At 47.3% G+C, this 17,050-nt stretch overlaps 1 protein-coding gene across 3 annotated transcripts in view; it reads right to left on the bottom strand.

The window, feature by feature from the left end:
* Positions 1-222: 222 nt before the first annotated feature.
* BOD1L1 (biorientation of chromosomes in cell division 1 like 1) overlaps positions 223-17,050 on the bottom strand; it is a 45,550-nt gene continuing 28,722 nt past the window's right edge. Inside the window, exons 12-26 of one of the 3 annotated variants that reach the window (XM_079772225.1) lie at positions 16,964-17,048; positions 15,532-15,575; positions 14,169-14,229; positions 12,606-12,676; positions 11,937-12,009; positions 9,483-9,562; positions 8,799-8,883; positions 8,375-8,448; positions 7,315-7,390; positions 7,198-7,232; positions 6,386-6,431; positions 4,541-4,590; positions 4,359-4,443; positions 3,802-3,955; positions 223-1,615 (exon numbers count right to left, since the gene is read on the bottom strand). In XM_079772225.1, the coding sequence (XP_079628351.1) occupies positions 1,498-1,615; positions 3,802-3,955; positions 4,359-4,443; positions 4,541-4,590; positions 6,386-6,431; positions 7,198-7,232; positions 7,315-7,390; positions 8,375-8,448; positions 8,799-8,883; positions 9,483-9,562; positions 11,937-12,009; positions 12,606-12,676; positions 14,169-14,229; positions 15,532-15,575; positions 16,964-17,048 (1,137 nt within the window). In that variant the 3' untranslated portion in view covers positions 223-1,497. The remainder of the gene's footprint in view (positions 1,616-3,801; positions 3,956-4,358; positions 4,444-4,540; positions 4,591-6,385; positions 6,432-7,197; positions 7,233-7,314; positions 7,391-8,374; positions 8,449-8,798; positions 8,884-9,482; positions 9,563-11,936; positions 12,010-12,605; positions 12,677-14,168; positions 14,230-15,531; positions 15,576-16,963; positions 17,049-17,050) is intronic. The other 2 variants (XM_079772227.1, XM_079772226.1) reach the window with 2 other exon arrangements.

The following is a 17,050-nucleotide window of genomic DNA, read 5'->3' as shown; positions in this document are numbered from 1 at the left end:
ACACAAGTGAAAATGAGTAGACTGGAACTACATACAACTTTGTCAATTCTTGATGAATCTTGTCTGAAGAGCCATGTCACCTAATATTCAATTCTATCAAGAGGGATGCCCTCACCGACTATTTAAATGTGAAAATGGAATGTGTCTAAGAGAAGAAATGGTTTTCAAAGGGAGAAATTGTAAAGTTCAGGAAAAAAAAATTCTTGCCACTAAAGTTTTGGGAAACATTTTATAATTTATATATAAAATCTCAGTAAGAAACCATGTAAAATGACAGAAATATCCACTTTACATTGAGTCAAAAAAAATTTCACACACACTGAATGTAAATTTTAATTACAAAACAAGAATATGAATAAAACATTTTAAAATAATCTCAATTATTTGGCAACTCATCACATCATTGCTAGAGACAAATTTGATCGTAAGAACAGTTTAATCTTATGAAAAATGTGAGTTGGACAGTTTGCTCGTATGGGAGTTGACGGTGTTTAAAAAAGGACCTGGCAGCAAAGCCAGTCTCTATCCTGAAGCAATTGTGCAGGAAACAACACAAAATCCTGAATCATGATAGCAGTGACCTGATCTTCGAAGCGTTTCTCTTCCGGTCAAGGTGATGGGGAAAGAACAGGGGCTCAGCCTAGGGGCAGCAGAGGGCCACGGCCACGGGCGGAGGGCTTTCTGCCGCAGGTGACTGCCGCATCGCTACCAGGACCAGAGCCCCTCCCGCCCGTGGGCTGGTAGTAAAGTCAGATGCGAGGATCATCTAAAACAAGTTACGTCCTAAAACACCGAGCCGCGACTGCGAGCAGAAGAGCAGCGGGGCCGTGAGCTAAGCTACTTCCCTGGCTGCATGCGCGGAGGCTCCGGAGTTCCTGCCAGGCCAGGCTGCGACAGGTCCAGGGCAGGCAGTCCTAAAACACTTCTAACGACTGCACAGCCTTTAAAACCCTTCCGCTAATTAAAAAAGTAATAAGATAATAAACAGATATATAGTAAAGTTCACAGATAAGTTTTCTCTGTAAAATAAATAAAGTGTTCATTGATTAGCATCATACACAGAGTAAAATACAACCTATTTTTACATGTTTATATACTGTACACAGGGGACCCGCAGGCGGCCTGGTGTCCGATGGGCGCGAGGGTGTGTTGGTGGTGTGCCCTGTGGGGAAATCCCAGTGTCCAATGTTAAAATACACAGCTCCTTTGTCTTGAGTTCAGATACAAAGTAAACTTATTTTCCTTTATCTGAAGTAAATGTACATAATACCTTCTATGAACAATAGTTTATAAAGCTGTTTAAAACCTCAGGAGGAAAGCTTGCACTAGGAACTCAGCACATGCATGTCCTTTCCCTGGTTAAAGCCCGCTGATGGCGAGGCTGGCACATCCTCCCTCTTCTCCTTCCGTCCTCTCTCTCCTCCGTCCTCTCTCTTCTCCGTCGAGACTACTTGGGCTCAGGACGTGGGGCTCAGGGCGCCCAGGGCGGCAGGCAGGTTACCGCTTCACCTTCTTCGTAGGCGCCTCCTCCACTCTCTGCTGGCCTCGCGTACGTGCCCCAGGCGGGCTGGCCTCCCTCTTGCGCTTGGTGGAAGGGGACAGCTGTGCCTTCGACCTGCAGTGGACAAAAGCCAGGCAGGGGTGAGAGGTAAGAGGAGCTGCTCTGAAGGATTTGGGAGTTCTTTGAAACTATTGAAAAGATGGAAGGAAGGTTTTTGACCTGGAGCACCCAGAAGAGAAAACCGGGGTAGCGTTGTATGGGAAAAGGAGTCCGGAAGAGCTGGAGCCGACCCGCTATTTGCGGATGGCCTCACCCAGAGTCAGAAGCCTGGCCCGGCTCCGTTCTGCCACACTCTAGGAGCTGACCTTGGTCAACTCGACCTCTGGGCCCAGCTCTTCTATCTACACACAGCCACCTGCGCACACTGCCCCCAGTGGAAACACAGGCAACCGGCATGCTTGGCCATGCTGCGCCGAGTTAGCCAGGCATTCAGACCTGTGACCTTCAGGAAACAGGCCTCGCCTTCGGTCCCGGTCAGGCGCTAGCATGCAAGGCTCCCAGGCGTTGAGGGCAGGCCTGTGCAGGAGGGCCGTGTGGGGAGGACAGACCGGTGAGGCCCCCGAGACGCCCTCTGCACCTTCCTAGTCCGTTTGGAGTAGGTTTCCACTTGGGAAACCAGTGATCCCCAGAGACCGTTATTTGGCATGACAAAATGCCTCAGGGAACTCAGGAAGAAGGCGTTGCTGTACCAGAACTAGTCTCAGAGGGACTTACCCTCCTAATGGGTTTACTAGCTGTTTCTGGCTGCCCACTTGGGCGGTGGCCCGTGCAGACAGCTCTCTACAGTGCTTTCTGAAAGGGACTGCAGAAACCTGGGCCTCTAGACAGGACGAGGCCCCCGTGGGTGAGTCAGAGAAAGGGGACGAAAGGAGGACAATGGCTGGTCTTCCGGAACGTTGCTAACAAGCAGATCTCTTGCCTCCGAGACTAACTCTGTTTTTTCTGTGTGAGACAGTTTCCAGTGATTTACAGAAAGACGAATCTGTGATACACAGGATACACATTGGCTGACAAGGTAAAGACCCCAAAGTGTTCACGAGAGTGGAGCCCGGGGCCGAGCTTAAAGAAGGCACAGTCTGCAGGCTGAAGGCCCTGGGACTGGGTCCATGTAGTCTACTACACAAGTTCCAGGTGAAGACCTGGGTCAGCAGCAGAAACGCTACGAGGAGGACCTGCTGGGCGCGTGCAGGTCAGGCGGGAGCTCAGGGTCTGCCGCGCTGACGAAAGGCCTCGGGAACGGAGGTGGGCAGTCCTCCGTGTTCATCAGCCTACACTCAGTTCATCAGCCTACACCCTGCTAGCGGTTCTCAACCTGTGGGTCGCGACCCACAGGTTGAGAACCGCTGCTGTAGAGCCTAAGACCATTGGAAAACAGATATTTACATTACGATTCATGACAGTAGCAAAATTACAGTTATGAAGTAGCAACGAAAATAATTTTATGGTTGGGGGTCACCACAACATGAGGAACTGTATTAAAGGGCCGCGGCATTAAAAAGGTTGAGAACCACTGCTCTATGTAAACATAAGGCACTCCCATGGCAGGTGTTAATAAGTGATATTCTAGAGATAAGTGTTCCTGAACTTTTTAATCTTGGATAAGGAGATTACAGATGATGATACCAAGATTAACAGCTGTGCATCACATTAAAAATGGAAACTAGTCTCGCTTCAGAAAAATTATTAAACTATAAAGTGATGTAACATTTCTGAAAAGTGCAGTGGGGCAGGGAACACTGGTGATAACAGGAACACCGACCCGGCTTCTCTCCTTTAGGACTATGCCAAGCCCCTGATGTTCTAATGACACTGAGACATAAGGGACTGCGCAAACACACTGGACTGTGGTACTATTTCCCAGAGGCTTCTGGCTAGGCCAGGGTTTGGGAAACATGAAATGACTAGTTATGGAAGCTAACAATGGTCTCACGTGGGCAATTTCACGTGAGCAGCCTCTTCCAGAGACTGGTTGGAGGCCCCTCCCTCGCTCGCTGGAGAAAAGCTGCTGCCTGTGTTGTGTTTTCACCCTGGTGATCAGCGTATCAGAGACACCTACACGCGGTTGATAAATAACGTGTAAAGGCTTCCCCCAAACAGGCCTCTGAAGCCTAGCAAAGACTGTGATCCCCAGTAATGGTGGAAGATGGGAACAGGTTCTCCAAGGAGAACGAAACGTCAGGGGCTGAGAGCACGGGCTCCCTGACATGCAAAGGCCTCTGGGAGCTCTGTGCCCCCGTTACCTCTGGGCCTCTGACCTGGCGGCAGACCTGGTGGTGGCCCCCGAGGGCTCGTCCTCTTCCTCCTCTTCCTCCTCCTCCTCGGACTCCTGGTCTTTCCTGTCCTCGGGGGCTTCAGAAACCGACTTCTGGCGTTTCCTTTCTGGTTCCGAGGATTCTGCTCAAAGAGAAGAGTCACATCTGGATTGTACAATTCCCACCGTGCTTCCCAGGCCAGAGCCCGGCGTTCAGAGCGTGGGGTGTTAGGGACCTGCAGGCAGAAGTGGTTTTCCATTTCCTCTGGGTTTCGGCGCTTGCGACTCACAACTGTTTAGCTTAGCCTCAAACACATTTGGGAGAGTTTACTTAGGCAGTGCACAGCCAGCGTTCATGCACACTTCACGCGGACTCAGAGCATCTGGGACGTACCACTTCTGACACGGGATTAGAGCCGGTTCACACGTATTTATGTAACATGAATACCAGCTGTGCCCCACCGGAGTTTTCTCACCCGAAGAGAAACTCAGAAGGGCGGTGTTGAGATGAGAAGGCTCTGCACCGAGCACTCGCTGGGAACGTACCGGCATCGTCCGATGCGGTGAGTGAACGCTTGGGCTTCCTCCCTCGCCGCCGCGCACCTGCCACCGTTCTCTCGTCACCGTCATCCTAGAAGCAATTACGTTAGAGTTGAAAGGGTGGCCCGCTGAGCATGTACTGAGTGTATCTCGAAAGGCCGTGTCTTGATAAGAAAAGCAACACTTACGTGGCTTCCACTTTTTTCTTGCAGGGCACCTGGTTCTTTACTGGACTCATCTTCAAGAAAAGGGAAACCTCCGCATTAGTACTCCATCAGTGTAACATTTAAATGGCAACCGTCTGGCTTGTGGCCTATGAATACACCAGTGCTCATGAATGGATTTTCATACAATTCATCATGTCTGTTTGAGCCAAGCAAAGTCCGAGCCGGAATAGCTGGCACATTGGGATGTGAGTCACGACACTGAAGGTTTGTCACTAATAAGCTCTGGGATCTGGGCAAATCACCTAAATTCCCGGAGCCTCAGGAGGAGGAGTTGGGTTAGATCACCTTTACGGTCCCTTTCAGCTCAAAGGCTCTGAACCCAGAAAAGGAGGAGGAGGGGCCATGGAGGGGTCCCCCAAAAGCCCCAGGAACTGTGGTCAAGATTGCAGACTCCACTAGAATCTCAATGTAACTCTGTAAATATTACAATCCCATTATATAGTTAGAAAAAAACGAGGCTCCAGTAGCTTCATTTAAGCAATTTGTTCATCACATAACTGAGAAATTGGGTGATAGCTGGAATTCTTTGACTCCAAGTACTTACATTTTGGTAACTAAAAAAAATATTTTAAGACACTATTGGTTTGTATATGCCTATTCTTCATGTATTTGCTTTCTGTAGGTATTATAACTCCCTGTGTCTTGGTAAGAAAAATGAAATTTAGAGTTTAGTTCGATACACTATCTTCCAACAGCTAGATTATGGGATCCTCGTAAGACACTCCACAACCCAGTGATGAGACCGTAGCAGTCACCCTTCTCTGCAGTCAACAGACGAGCGCACATGGAAGGCTGAATCAAGAAAAGGGCCCACAAAGAAGAATCCCGCTTTATACTGGTCATTACCACCCCGATTCACAACACCACTGCTAACCAACCCCAAACACAAGCACACAGCTTACACTGGAATCCTTAAAGGGCATTCAAGTTATAAAAATCCTTGCTATATGGACTTAAAATATTGTTATATTGTGAATAAAAATTGGTTAAAAGCCAAGCATACGTTGAATCTCCTTTTTAAAACAAACAAATATTAATCTTCCAAGAGATAAGAAAAAATAAAGTATGACCACTGATCATACATGTTAAATGTGGAGAATCTTACATTCTCAATTTGCTTGACCTTGGTGATCAGAATACATCCCCTCCTGATTTGACCATGCTGCTTATTTGACCCAAAATAGCTGCCACACCCATCTTTTTGTCTATGTCGAACCTAAAAAATCCCGTAGTGGCTCTTCTTGCTTTTATGTGAAAATTGTTAGACCATGAAATGAATACATACACATTGTAAAAAATTCTGGAAAATGTAGGCAACAGTAATAAAAAACAGGGAATGTGCCCATCAACCCAGCATCCGGAGCTAATCACCATCAACAGTTGGAACCAGGACACAAATACTTGAAACAATTTTATCTCCTGCATCCTGGCTTTGACACTGCAAAAGCTGCCTTAGCAATTCTTCTTCTGAGAATAGGCTCTTGATAGCAGTGCCCAGCCCCGAGGCTGGTTTATTTCTCCCGGACACCTGTCCAGTAAGTTATGGTTTGCACATGGCAAAGTGTCCTCCCTAGTTTGCTTTTTCCTGCCTCATGCTCCTCTCCGAAGGCTTCCCAGACTTCTAAAACCAAGAATGGCTCAGATCACAGGGAAAGCCAGTAGGCACAGTCTCTCATGGCTTTAAGGAGAGCTGTCTTCTACAAGGAGGCCACCCACTCCAGTGAGTAACCATGAAACGGTAAAGCTACCCCTGCAGCAGCCTCATGCCTTTCTTACATCACACAGAGCAACCCTGTAGGTACACACCTGCTTGCATTACTTTCGGTTTGCCGCCAGGGGGAGACTGTTCTACCTAAATTTAAACAAACAAAACACTGAAGTCAGCATTGGTCATCAGCACATAGAAGGTTTAGGACCTCCATTTAAATAGACAGAACATTTGGGTCCCATTTTCTGCAGGGGATGAAGAACACCAAGCGAACATGACGCCATGCTTTATTCGGGGCTGCCACAGCCTCCTCCCCGGGGCTGGAGGACACGCAGCACAGCCCACTGCTAATAGTCCCCCACCCCCATGACCAGCTCGCACACTGGGAAATGCATTCACATGTGCCTCTTTGGTTCTGTTGTCTTACAATAATTCTATGATACCCAAGGAAATGGACTCTCAAAGGGCCATGTGGCTGGCCCCATACCATGGCCTGGGAGTAAGGGGCAGAGCAGAGGCCCAAATCCCACTGCCCTTCGTTAGTTCAGCGGACATGTCTGTCCTTCTGATGATGCTGTCACCAAAACTCACTCACGCAGTGGAATCTGGATACAACGATCTGGATACAATGCATTAAGGGTGACCACAGAGAGTAAGTTCCTAGAAAATTTTTATGTAACCAAACTCTCACGTGAGGAAGGAAGCAGACTGAGGAACCAACAATGCTGATGTGAAAATCTTAGCAATAAGATAGTAGTTGAAAGGTTATTCAATATTTTCTTTAAGAAAGCCTTTTAAAGCTTTCCAATACTGTTAAAGAATAAAGTTGTTTGGAATATTAGACGCTGCGGCATACCCATTCTAGGTCAAGAGCAAACGTGAAGAGTTCTCATCTTTTGCAATTACTTACAGTGACAACGCCGGCATCTGCTTTGCAGTCTTCTTCTAAAAAGTGCAAAAACAAATCTCACTTAGAAAATCAGTTTGCAAATGCCTTGTGTGAACTACAAACACACCAAGCACCCACTTGTTTTTACTGCTGTTTCCACAGGGTGTTTCCGAGGTCTTCCTCTCTTCCTTTTAACGATCACGGGCTGGTCTTCCTAAGGGGAAAGGAAGAAACATATATTCATTTTACCCGCCATTGCACAGATCGTATGTCATTTTCTCAAAACGAGAGTTAGGGTTCCTTCCTGAAGGTCTCCGGTCCCGGCTCTGTCACTTTAAACACACGGGACGCTGGGCTCAGACTTCTTTCCTCAGTGCTGTCCCCTCACCTCACACACTGGCCACTGCAGCGCCAACTCTCGGTTGTGGGAATTCTGAGATAATGAGGCAATGCCAGTGGGCGCTGGGTGTTAGCTTTCACTTCTGAATAAACACGCACACCCATTTACATTCGGGTCCAGTCCAGTCCCTTGTGAACACGTTATTCCTTATAAAGAAGAAAGGAGGCCACTGAATTTCTCATTTAGAATAGGAGAAAACAGAAAGAATGATTAAAATGTCTGGCAAACCAGGCAATGGTTATCTAGAAGGCCTGGCGGGGGCTCAGGCTGTTTGCTGGATGCAAAGCCTGTCCCAGGCCACTGTGGTTATGTGCCCCACTGGGCTCTCTGCAAATCCGAATGGACAGGGAGCGAGCAGCCTCCCAGGAGCCTCTGCTGGGCCTCGAGAACCTGGTCCCGTGGGACCCCGCAGGCCCGCACACCGGCTGCTGCTCCCGTTCTGTCCGCCCAGAGCCTGGGCGCAGCAGCACCCGCACTCCGGTCTCACTGCTGTGTGGGCAGCTATGCTGACCTGCCTGTGAGGTACCTGATGTTGCCGTGAGGACAGCGCTGGGCTGACCCTGTGCGGCTGTGACAGAAATAGGCCTCATACAAACGTTTGGATGAAATGAAGGTGAAGAGAACACAATTAATCAAAACGACACTGATAAAATGCACTGTATAAAAAGGCACCCCCTGTAGTTAACAAAAGCACAACTTCCTCAACTCCTTCAAAAGAAAATTGAGGTTACAGCATTTTATTTGTTTTTAGTCCTGGAGTAAATGGGAACAGCAAGTATGAAAACCGTCCTCACTCACCTCCTGAGACTTAGTGTTGTCATCGTCATTCTGCTCTGTCTTCTCGCCAGCAGCTTCGCCACCGCTATACTCATCTGTAGAAACGGCAGAGCTCAGTCGGCTGGGGACCAGGGTCCGCCTCACCGCCGACCCCACCCAGGGGACCACACAGCCCCTGCCACACACGTACTCCACTCTCAGGCCCAGGCCCCCACAGTTAAGAAGCCAGAGTCTGGTTAACTGGTAAGCAGCACACTTTAGGTAGAACAGGATCCAAATCAGAAACGATGCCCAAGCCCCACGGATATTAAGCAGGAGTGTGACCGGAGGGTCAAGGGGAGCAAGGAGCGAGTGCTGTTTCTGTCGGGGATGCCTGGCCCGAGATGCTGCTGCCTGAACGGTTAGTCTCCTCTCAGCACATTTCAACTCAGCAGACGCCCCTCACCTCGCTCCTCCATGGCCCGAGCGGCAGCGGTGCGCGTGCTGGGACTGGTTTTAGATGACTCTTCCGAATCCCTAGAGCTCTCTTCCTGCAGAGGAGTTGAACAAGACAAGAAACGCCTTTTACAAACTCATCCATTTAGCCTCCCAAAGTTTTCCTTTTTATTTTAAAAAACAATTCCCCAGTGATCTTTTACAATAGTCTGTTGTAAACTGTTTTAAAAAGGAACAATGTTGCTGCCAGTGAAAGTATAAAAAGGATACAATTTTTGAAGGTAGAAGGACATGAGATAAGGTTCAAGTATAAAGCACCAAACCTGCCCATTTTCTCCCTGCAAAATGAAAACCGCTCTTCTCCCTCACCCTGGACTTGGTGTTTTCAAGAGAAAATGCAGGAGAACAGGAACTTGCAATAAATTTAATGAAATAAATTAAAAAATTGTACCTGGATTTTTATTAGTGTCTATCTTATAACAAGCACATTAAATATAATTTAATATTTAAAAAAGTAAAAAATAAAATGTACCTTTTGTTTCTTTTTTGAGCCTAAAAATACACCTTTGATAATACAGTGATTATTATGAGGGATTCATAAAGGAAAAAGGGTACTGGAAGGAAAAATATATACGTGCTCACACTGCAGTAACGGGGTCACTCCTGACATTTAAACTAGCGTGTGGAAAGATACCTTTGCATCCCGTGGCTCAGCTTCAGAGCGTCGCCTCCGTGCCGCTTCTATTTTGGAATCCGGGGCATCTGAATTATCGTCTGAAAATCAGTTTGGACAGAATCACAAAGGGATAAAAGCTAAATGGGAAATGAAACACTTGGTTCTGTTTTAGGACAGTCTGAGACTTCTTTCTGGGGCTTGTGCTTCAGAGATGCTAGGTATTCCAAATGTATGCATGTCATGTGATTTGAACACTGAACACTTCCCTTGGCAAAGCCAAAAAAATAAATACTAATATAAAAATCCACAAATGCTCAGATGTCACCACAAACACAGCAGTTCTATTGAAAGGGCTTAGGGCATGTGGATACTCCACCTTCCTGAATGAGTTTCCGATGAGGTGCAGTTAGTGATGAAGACCATGGGCTTGGCTGGGAATCTCTCAGGATCTTACTGTTTTTATTTACTAAATGGTGACAATACCTAACACATAGTTACTGTGAATGTGTATATTACCATAGATAAGAACTAGATATAGTATGAACTGAATAATTATAAAATAGTTGTTTCCTACCAAAGAAAGCAAAGTATTTATGTATTCTTTCTCACATATTATTTAACTAGTGGCCTGGTGCATGGATTCATACACACTGAAAGGAAATTAATTAGAAGAAATATTTTAATATCGCTATTCGCCCTTTCTCTATAATAGAAGTGTCAACCAAATTCATGATCGATAACGACAGATCGAAACACACACATGCGATTGGCACCAGCAAGAGCTTTATATGAGGCCCGGTATACAAATTCACACACCAGTGGGGTCCCTCGGCCTGGCCTGTGGGATCGGGCCGAAACTGGCTCTCCGACATCCCCCAAGGGGTCCCGGAATGAGAGGGCACAGACCAGGCTGAGGGACCCCACCGGTGCATGATTGGGGAGGGGAGAGATGCGGTGGGTTGGCCCGCCAGGGAGAGACTGTGGGACGGCTCTAGGGCATGTCCAGCCCGTTTCTCTCAGACTTGATTGGCCAGACCCTAGCAGCAAGCTAACCTACTGGTTGGAGCATCTGACCCCTGATGGTCAGTGCACATCATAGCAACTGATTGACTGCCCCCTGGTGGTCAGTGCACGTCATAGAGAGCGGTTGAGTGGCCTTAGCATATCATTAGCATATTATGCTTTGATTGGTTGAATGGCTGACCGGTCAAAAGACACTTAGCATATCAGGCTTTTATTATATAGAATTTTTAAATTGCCATTGGGCATCATATGTACTGGCCGGTCGGTCTTGTGCATGTGCTAGTTAACGTTTATTTTTAAATTGCCAGTTCCTGTCATATGTACCAGCTGGTCGGTCCGTCTGATGGACGGACATACGTTTGGTCACTTAGCCTTTTATGTAAATAGATAAGTGTTTACTGAACTTGTACTTTGTGTCAGTATCTTTATATATAAAAGGCTAATATGCAAAGTGTCCCTATGGGAGTTTGACCAGGAGTCGATCACTCACTATGACGTGTGCTGACCACCAGGGGGGAGTGTGGAATGAAGGAAAGCCCCGGCTGGCAGCCGGCAGCCAGGGAAGGGAGGCCCCGACCAGCAGCCAGAAGGCCCTGATCATCCCTAATCACCGGCCAGGCCTAGGGACCCTACCCATGCACAAATTTTGTGCACCAGGCCTCTAGTTAAAGTATAAAAATCTCTGCACTGTCCAATAATGGTAGCCACTAGCCACATGGGGCTCCTGAAATTTAAAGTAATTAAATTGGAAGACAATAAAAAATTCAGTCTTTCATTTACATGTACCACATTCAAGCACACGGCTAGTAGCCACTGTTCTAGACAAAACAAATATAGGGCATTTTCCTGCAGGACGGCACTGCCACAGACCAGGAGGAAGCCAACGAGGCACAGGAGGGCCATTAGGTGCCTTTAGTGCTTCTCTAGCTCTGTGGGGCACTGGTTTATAATCTAAAATAAGGAATTCGGTGGTGCCTGGCTGGGCCTCAGGCCCAGGCAGCAGGAGTCCCAGGGGCTGGGTCTTCCTCAGCAGAGAATCTGGACCAAGTCCATAAAAGACCCTTCAGGTGTCAAGCTGGTCAGGTGTCAAGCTGGTCTGGAAACCAACTACACTCAAGAGCTGGGAAGTAAACAACTACCATTCATCCGTGAACACGCGGGCTTGATTTAAAAACCCGTGCACATGTGGACCCAGGCAATTCAAACCCACATTCTTCAAGGTCAACTGTATTTTTGATCCTTGGTTGGGAATCTGTGTATGCGTAGGGCTGACCTAAGTTACACTCAGATTTTCTACTGTGCAGGTGGTCAGGGTTCCTACCCCTCGTTCTGTTCAAGGGTTAACTGTACCACCCTCTAGAATTTTCTGCTCTTGGCCCACTATTTCACATGTGAAAAAAACATGATTTCCAAATACGCCTGAAACAAGAACACGCATGTTCTACGCACCCAGTTCGTCTTCTGAGGAGGGGTAGTGCTTCTTCCTTTTCCTCCTCGGCGTGTGCCTTTCGTTCTCCTCCACCTGGAATTAGGAATGACCTTGTGAAAGACGCCTGGGTTTGCATCCTGCCCACTGAAACGAGGCACATTCACTTCTAGCCTTCAGAATATAATTTCATATAAATGTAAAAGTCTAGAATAACACTTTTGGCATCTAGATTTGGATTAGTCTAAGCTTGAGTCTTTTCTTTTTTTCAATTTGAGTGTAAATCGACATGAAATACCAAATCTGTCTCTGGTTACACACTATACTTTAAACAGTTCTAAAATACATTTACAAAGCATTTCTCATGTTGCCATCTTTGCAGTCGAGCAATGCGTGACAATCGACGGCACATCACGAACTAACTGGTGTTTCTCTCCCCTCAGTGGCCCATGAAAGGGCAGATAAGAGGCAGGACATGAAAAGAGATTCTTGAGTGTGTGACAGGGACACATCCAAGTCACCCTGGGGTCTGTCCAATTACCTGAGCACCACCTGAGCAGACACAGATCACAGTGATATGGAGAACTCTCAACCCTCCCCTTTATTTTTGACATGTACAGAGTGAAGCCTCTGCGCACCGGTGAAAACACCGTATAAAACACAAAATCCTCCAGTGTCTTATGAAAACCCACCTCTGCAGGATCTGCTTCAGCACCTTGACCCCGTCTGGCTTCTGAGCTGTCATCTCTAGCACTGGAGATCTCTGAGCAATAAACACAAAAAAGAAAAACAACCTTAAATATTTATTCATCCCAATACCTACTGTAGGGGTGAGTGTGGCAGGGGAAGGAAAGAGGAAGAGACTTTGCAGACGATGTGGCGGGACCCTCCCGACACAGCCAGGGAAGGCCCAGGACTTCCATTTCCAGATGTGAGTCAAAGGGGTTCGGGGAGGCAAGAGGACCCCTGACTTCACAGCCCCCCTCCTGGCTCCGGCAGCAGCACAGCATGAGCGCCCAAGGAGAACAGGCATCACTTCTCAGCCATCAGGTTAGCGAACACCCAAACCACAGGGTAATCAAACATGGGAGAAGGCGTGGGGTGAGAACTGAAAAACCACTGAGGACAATTCGGCACATTCAGTCAAATTGAGGAGGTGTCTCCCGACCCAGCAATCCCACACCTGGAGGGACAGGTGCACTCGCTACACGTGCACTGGGAAACAGGGACAGGATCACGTGTGGGGGGCTCTTTGTAATGGGAGAAGTGACTAAAAACCTAACGAAGCCAAAAAGTAAGAACTGGTCTAGTCACCCTCGGAATACTGAAGAGCAGCTGAAGAAAAGTAACTAGAGTAGACACATGGACCTGACAACCTTTCAGAACACAGTGCTGCCGAATAAATGTGGTGGAGTTTCTGCAATGAGATACCCTCTTCCTAACGCTCGCACCACAGGCTACGTACTGTGTGTGAGAACATATACAGTGAGTACAGAGTGGTGGGTCCCTGTGGGGTAGATAAAAGGAGACTGGGATTGGGATGGTCTCATGTAGATTCAACTGTATCTATAACATTTTTAAAAAAGCATCTATAACATTTTTTAAAAAGCATCTGAAGCAAATATACTAAATTTTAAGTTATGACAAAATTAGGTGATGAGCACATGGATTTGTAATTATTGCTGCTTCTGCTGGTTTGAAATATGGTGTAACACGCTATAAAATAGCTGTAGCGGGGATTAAGACCACTTTCCCCATTCTTAGATACAGAATGAACAAAATCGGTAGGAACAAACCAAACTCCGTGTTCTGTTGGAGAAGAGAATTATCCCTCTGGAGTTGGCAGCCTTCCCCGTCATGAAGTGAGACCCCACCCCTGGGAGAGACCGACATAAAGGTGACAGCCCTGATCCTTGAGGAACTAACCCCGCCAGCCCTCAGCTCAGAATTCTCCCGCAGTGCACACCACAGGGAACTGCATGTCTGTTTGTGCACTGAACGGAGCCCACCACGAGGCCACTGGCAAGTTCTAGTGCTCCAGGCACCACCTACACGCTGCCCGGCCTTGACTAAGCCCCTGGGCCTCTCTTTCCTCAACTCCTGATGTGGTGCCACCAACCTCACCTGACTGCATTACCTCAATTCAATGGGAGGAGACCTAGGGGTACTCGCCCCAGGGCCTGACACACGCAGGAACTTAACAAGTGTCATTGAAGCTGCCAGTAAAATGACTCCTAGGAAATTAGTTAACTTACCTTCTTTGTTATGAGACTTGCTGTGAACGTCTTCATTTGTTCTTGAGCCTGAATTTTCCACCTAAATATACAATAGGAAACTGTTGTGGATAATCTGAGAAGTCTGGGAGGCAGAAGGGAAAGGTAAGGGGATGCAAATGATCTACTGTTAGTGGGGACGCTGAGAGGGGCTGGGATGCTCTTTTCATTTTCACCCAAGTTCAAGAGCACAGAGCATCTTCTTCTGGAGGAAGGTCCTATTTAACAATTACCATTCTACCGTGCTTATTCTCCTTGCCTTTAAAATTATTGCCACAAAAGAGTAAGAGAAAACATCCCTGAATTCTGTGATTTCTCTTCCCATCCAACGATCACTCTTGATTTTTTTTTTTCTTTTCTTAAAATGCTAAAGGATTCTGTCGTTCTGTCATAAGATTTCCCTTTGGCAAGTCTTGTCAACTACACCTTTGGTTTCTCTTTACTGAGGGGAAGTCTCAGCATAGCCTACAACATTAAAAACCCAATGTCAGAAAGGATGGCTGTGCCTGGATGCGGAGGCAGCTGCGGGGACTCAGGGATTGAGGGAAACTCTGAGGTAGGACAGGGCACATGCTGGGAGCTCACAGTCGCCTGCTAGCTCTGCAGGGAAAGCCTGAACCAAACCAAGTGGCCTTCTCCTTCCTTCTCTCTCAGCAGCCTGTGCATGAGCTTCCAGCTCCAAACGGGGTGTCTCCACAGGGTGAGGCCCCTGGGGCCACAGGGGGCTGGGGAAACATCGTGGCTGCCTGCAGTGTACAAGCGTTTTACAGTGTTCACTCCTGGTATGATCTCAGGGCACCAAAGGGATTATGAGAGCCACATGTGAAAAACAAGTATATATGGCCATTACAGTTTGGTATTTTCAGAAAAACTGTACTAAAACATAAAGTCAACTTTAGTTCTCAAAATACGCTGTGTCCACAGCACCGTGGTTAATGACTGCCTCAACCAGGCTTGCAATGCAGCAATAACCGACAGGAAGGCCAGGTCTCTGACATTTCCTTAGCATGGGCGCCCCAGGTGAGCAACCTAGTCTCAGCGATCTGGGCCGCCTTACGCTTCCTTGGTTTTATTGCATGACGCTGGCCTAGATTCAGTGCTGGAAATTCAGAGCGACTTTTTTGTTTTTGAGGAAAACAACTATATTTCATGACATCAGTGGATATAGTTGGATGTGAAAAAGGACAAGTAAATATTCTGGTCAGGTGAACTCGAGAGGAGAGCATGCTATCGACGGCCTCCTGTCTCCTAAAGTAATGCACCAGACAGCCTTCCCCCATGGCTCTCAAACACTAAACCAAAACCACCCCAACAATGAGGAAAACCAGCCTTCACAGCGACTCACCTTCAGTGATGCGTTCACCGACCCAGGCTCCCTCTGCTGTTCAGCTGTTCAAAACAACAGTGAGAAATAAGGAAACTGAGCACTGTGCCTGAACCACAAAGAAACAACTCAGAGATGTTCAGAGCAGTTAGGCAGGGCTACGATGCTACGTGCCTGGCTGCCTCTGTGAATTATAAAACTCTGACCACTTACTATGGTCCATGTTCTATCAGAACATCCACAAAAATGAAAGCCGCCGGCCTCTTTACTGCAATGGTAGTGTCCCTAATTCACCCCCTGCTCTCATGGCCGAGGACCCGAGGCTCGGAAGAAAGGTGGGAGACCTCTACTGACAGGCAGGCCGCAGTGTGAAGCCGGTTCATCAAATGAAAAGTTAGGTCCTCCCCCTTGAACAGCAAAGGTCTATTTATATTCTTTGGAAACTTAAAGTACAAGGTCTACTGCTTCTAATCAACATGACAGAACACACATTTTTCTTTCAAACAACTTCCTTTTACGTAAGTAGATCTCTTACTGAACCATACCCAGACACAGTGATCTGAAATAACTGTGGGAACAAAGGACTTCAGAACCTCCAAAGTGTTTTTTTTTTTTAAAAAAAATATTTTTAAATTTATTTTTACAGAGAGAGGAAGAGAGAGGGAGAGGGAAAGAGAAACATGGATGTGTGATCGATCAGCTGCCTCCTGCACGCCCCCCACTGGGAAATCAAGCCTGCAACCTGGATGTGCCCTGGGAATCGAACCAGCAACCTTCTGGTGCATGGGAGGACACCACACCAGGCCAGGGCTCAGTTTTCTTACTTGGTAAATGTCAAGAGGTATAATCCACACAACAAAAGCTCTTCGGGGTCCTCAATGAGTTTTAAGAGTGTAGACAAGTTCTGGACCACAGTGTGTGTTGCTGCCCTAATCCTTCCTGACACTGGGCACGCACTCTCCTAAGACTGCGGTGTGGACAGGCCGGAAGGCTCTGCAAGCTGGGAGCAGCTTCGGCGCAGTCACCAGGGCTAGGCCAGGGCTCCAGGGCCCAGAGCGGGGGTTTACTAGTAGAGAGGTGGGCGCACGGCAGCAGGCCTGCCTTTTGGAAATGAGCTGTGATAACAGCCCCAGCCCCTAGGAGGGCAGGGAGGCGCAGAGACACATTTTGGGGATGGAGCAAGAGCTTGCTCAAAGCAACTTTCTGTTTGCCACAATGATTGGAGCCATCACATTTAAACAGTTACCTCCTATGAAAATGGCACTTCATAAGAAAAGGTTTATGTTAAAAATGAAATCAGAGAGTTCTCTCTAACCTATTTTAAAAAGTGCAAGGCAAATTCATATATCCTGTCAGCATACTGTGATGAATTGGCTACTGATGCTAAGCCGCAATGAAAGGTACAACCACACGCAAGGGAAAATGATGTGAACACCTGCTAAAAGGAGCTTACCTATTTCAGTCGGCTTTCTCCCACGTGGACTTTCTGACGGTGCTGGGATTTCATGAGTTTTCTCTTCCACTGCTGGTACAAATGTCT

This window comes from Cnephaeus nilssonii (assembly GCF_951640355.1).
Source record: "Cnephaeus nilssonii genome assembly, chromosome: 1".
Classification (NCBI taxonomy): domain Eukaryota; kingdom Metazoa; phylum Chordata; class Mammalia; order Chiroptera; family Vespertilionidae; genus Cnephaeus; species Cnephaeus nilssonii.
Note: the sequence above shows the minus strand (reverse complement) of the source record. Positions and strands in the feature narration are given on the sequence as shown.